The 4,087-nt window shown below is 45.9% G+C and overlaps 1 protein-coding gene across 2 annotated transcripts in view; it reads left to right on the plus strand.

Moving 5' to 3' along the window:
- Window positions 1–6: 6 nt before the first annotated feature.
- Adprh (ADP-ribosylarginine hydrolase) overlaps window positions 7–4,087 on the plus strand; it is a 6,854-nt gene continuing 2,773 nt past the window's right edge. The window contains exons 1-2 of one of the 2 annotated variants that reach the window (XM_010630028.3): window positions 7–18; window positions 2,482–2,825. In XM_010630028.3, coding sequence (XP_010628330.1) covers window positions 2,513–2,825 — 313 coding nt within the window. In that variant the 5' untranslated portion in view covers window positions 7–18; window positions 2,482–2,512. Of the gene's footprint in view, window positions 19–368; window positions 558–2,481; window positions 2,826–4,087 lie in introns of those variants that run through there. The other variant, XM_010630029.3, reaches the window with a different exon arrangement.

Consider the following 4,087-nt stretch of genomic DNA (forward strand, 5'->3'; position numbering starts at 1 on the left):
GCGCGCAGCTTCCTGGGGGTGAGTTAGGTGGCCTCGCCCCCCCCCCCGCCCCCGCCGTCCTGAAAGTGTCCGGCCCTCCAGATTTTCTCGAGCGGGTGGGAGCGGCAGTTTAGCAAATGCAGTGTGTGTGTGTGTGTGTGTGTGTGTGTGTGTGTGTGCGCGCGTGCGCGCGCTGACCTTCCACACACCTGCGATCCTAGAGCTCCGGGAGGCCGAGTCAGAACCACAGGTTCAAGCCCAGCCTGGGCAATGTAGCGGCTTAGTGAGACGCTGGAGTCTGAAAGTTTAGACAAGTGTAAGGCCCAAAAGCAGGGGGAGGGGAAGGCAATAAGGATGTGTTTGTGAAAGTGAAACGGAATTTCTGTGCAGAAAACAGTTGTCGTTTTCCTCCACCCAGCTAGCAGACTCACAAATCCACTTGCATTACACACTGAGGCGGAGCCGGAGAGGAAGTTGAACTTTGCTTGCTTGTGTGTGTGTGTGTGTGTGTGTGTGTGTGTTTGCGCGCGCAAAGGAAGAAGTGTCTACATCTTCCTCCTCTTCCAGCCGGTTAACAGGTAGGAAAATAGAGCGTTAGCGTAGATGGCTTGTTTACAGTCAGACAACTAATTCGTGGCGCTCAAGGTGTAGCAGCATGGTACTGCAGAACTCCAGTTACCAAGTAACACTGCACAGTTAGCCCTAAACTCAGCAAGATGAGGAACTGGGTATTGGAAGGCAGAATTCACCTTTGTTTTACTGCAGGAGCTTGTCAGTTTATGGTCCCGGGGCAGTACAGCTGGAGAAAGACTCCAGAAGCCCTAGGACTTGCACCAAACTCAGAGAAAATAGGGTTAAGGCAAGGCGGGTAGCAGGCAGTTGTTTGGGAAAAAACTTGAGCTGAGGGCGTGGTGGTGGTGGAGTAAGCTGCTGGGAATTGGCTGAAGGAGGAGCGCTTTTGGGAAGTGTACCTATGGGGAAGCCAGGCTCTTTGACCACAGTACTCTAGAGCTCTATCATTTAGAAGAAAAATGAGACCTAAATATTACAGTTGAAAGGAAGGTGGTGGGGAGGAAGTATTCTAGTTCAATAATAGACCATTTTCCCAGATTATGCATGAATAATAAAAATCATTACAGAAGCAGTCCTTATTGGGGCTGGGGATTTAGCTGAGGGGCATCATACCCTCCTCAAAAGCTCAGGGTCCTGAGTTTGATCACCAGTACCAAGGGAAAAAAAACACCAAAAAACAACCTAATCCTTATTATGTGCCTGCACTACTGTGTTTTATGAAAATCAATTTATTTACTCCACCACAATCCATTTTAAGTACTTGCCTAGCATGCATAAGGTCCTGGGTTCAGGCACAAAAGCGGGAAAAGGAAAGAGAGGGCATCACTAGCATTTTACAGATTGAGAAGCTCAGGAACCAGGAGCTTGCTCCAGGGCTGTGACCTAGTGGAGTAACACCAAGTCTGGAATCAGAAGATTCAGGCCTTAGGGCCTTCACTCTCTGGTCATATGAACTGCAGTTTCTTTATCTGTGAAACAGCGAATATGCGTGTGCTTTGCAGACTGCATAGTGATTACCAGTAGAAAGTATTATTTATTTGAAAGATGGGTGCACTTCCAAGGCTAAACCTCAACTACAAAGAAAAAATGATGGGTTTGGGTTGACTTGCAGAATTTAATGGGTTTGCCACTCACTGAGAGGCAAAGACAAGGTCCTGCTTAAAATATGGCCTTTGGAGTCCAGGAGACTTAGTTTGGAATCCTAGCTCTACCACTTGTGGGCTCTGTGCCTTGAGAAGTGTTTGAAAATGTAATGAATGTTTAAATTAAAAACTTTTTTATTTCAGTAAAAGACACATTGTTATTACTGCCTCTCAAAATACCCCTCCCTAACACATATACCCCTTCATTTTTGCCCCTTTCTGAAGCAGTTCTGGAAATCCTCTTTTGTGAGTTCTTTGTGCTGTCTTGATGTCCTGAATTGATTCAAAATGTTTACCTTTCATGTTCATTTTGCCTTTGGGGGAGAGGCAGATGACACTGTAATGTTTTACAAGCCTGCCTTTCCATTGACTAGTGTTTCACAGGTGCATTCACCGTAGTTCTGAGTACACCTCATGAAGACACTCATGAAAGAGTACTTCCAGAACTGTTTCAGGAAGTGGCAACAGCGGTGCGATAAGTGTGCTTGATGTGGGGCTGTATTTTAAAGAAAATTAATGGCAATGTATCTTTACTGAAATGAATTTTCAAAAATGTGAACAACATATTTTTCAGTCACACTTCATACGTCTGCAACTGCGTTATCTTCAGGTCCTCATTTTGCTCATATGTAAGATGGCCTAATAATCCATCCCTCACAGAGCATTGTGGGGACTAGATGAGATTCACTAAATACTGTGCCTAAAGTGGCGAGTGCTCAGTATGATGCAAGTGAAGCTCTTGGTTTCTGCTAATTCTTCTTCCTCCCTCTTTCTTCACTTGTCTTAGTTGCCCCCACACAGCCCCCGTGGAGCTCAGCATGTGTGAGGGACTGGTGGAGAGGTATGTGGCTGCCATGGTGCTGAGCGCAGCTGGAGATGCCCTGGGGTTCTGCAACCGGAAGTGGGAGTTCCTGCAGGATGGGGAGAGGATCCACCAGCAGCTGGCAGAGTTGGGCGGCCTGGATGCCATCGATGTGGAGCGATGGAGGGTCAGTGACGACACAGTGATGCACCTGGCCACGGCAGAGGCCCTTCTGCAGGCCGGGAAAGGCCCCTCCCTGGCTCGGCTATACCCACTTCTTGCTAAGCATTACCAGGACTGCATGGAAGACATGGCTGGCCGGGCACCAGGTGAGCACAGCTGGGGGAGGGCAGGTAGGTGGAGAGTGACACGGGCCCATGGGAATCGTTAATGTTGATGGACGTTTAAATTTCAAGGAAACACTGGTGTTCGTAGTTGTGACAAAAGTAGAAACAGTCTAAATGTCCATCATTATACTTAATTATGGTGACACATTGGAAACCATGTAAAATTATACAGGTGAATATTACTGATGTGGGAAGGTATGCAGTAGGTGAAAAAGCAGGTAGATTTCAAAACAGTATGTATGTTATAAACCCACTGTCACTTAAAATGCAAGTATGTGTCTCTGTGTTGGTAGAGGTCTACAAGAATATACATGAAAATGTTGATAAGTATATATAGTTGATTGGCGTATTCATAGTTTCTTATTTTCTTTTTATTTGTATTTTCTAATTGGTAATGAGCAGGTATAAAGAAAACATTTTAAAAAAAGAAAAATGGGAAGAGCTGGACATGGTGACACATGCCTATAATACCTACTCTGGAAGGCTGAGGCAGGAGGATTGCAAGTCAAACCCAGCTGAGGCAACTTAGCAATTTAGTGAGGTACCGTCTCAAAATACAAATAAAAAGGGCTGTAGATGTATCTCAGTGCAAAGGCCCTGGATTCATTCTCCAGTACGAAAAAGAATGAGATGGAAGGAGATGGTCTTGTAGATCTCTTCTGACCCTGCATCTGCTCACAAGTGGCTCTTACCCACTTTGGGAACTTCTTACTATCTCTCCAGCCACCAGATGATTCAGTCACTTTTCCCTGCCCATTTGACCAACCACTTTACCCAGATTAGTCTGTTACTATAACTGAATGTAGCAGACGGGGTGGCTTAACCGACTGCCAGTTATTTTCTCACAGTTCTGGTTTTTAAAAGCTTAAGTCAATGCGTTAGTGGCTTTGGTTTCTTCTGAAGCCTGTCTTCCTGGCTTGCAGGTGGCCACCTTCCAGCTCTGTCCTCATGGGGTTTTGCTCGTGTGTGTGTGTGTGTGTGTGTGTGTGTGTGTGTGTGTGTGAGCGTGTGCATGCGCGTTCTCGCCTTTATGGCTGCAATCTATCCCCTTCAAATTGGATGAAGCTTCACCTCGATGGCCTCTCATGACCCCAAGGAAGCCAGTTTCCATCCATTCTTTCTTTTCTTTTCTTTCTTTTTTTGGGTACTGGGGATTGAACTTGGGAACTTACACTTGTTGAAGCAGGCGGTGGAACCACTGAGCTAAATCCCCAGCCCTTTTTCTTTCTTTTTTTTTTTTTTTT

The sequence above is a fragment of the Fukomys damarensis genome, unplaced genomic scaffold, assembly GCF_012274545.1.
Source record: "Fukomys damarensis isolate Sample0158 unplaced genomic scaffold, DMR_v1.0_HiC HiC_scaffold_24, whole genome shotgun sequence".
Classification (NCBI taxonomy): domain Eukaryota; kingdom Metazoa; phylum Chordata; class Mammalia; order Rodentia; family Bathyergidae; genus Fukomys; species Fukomys damarensis.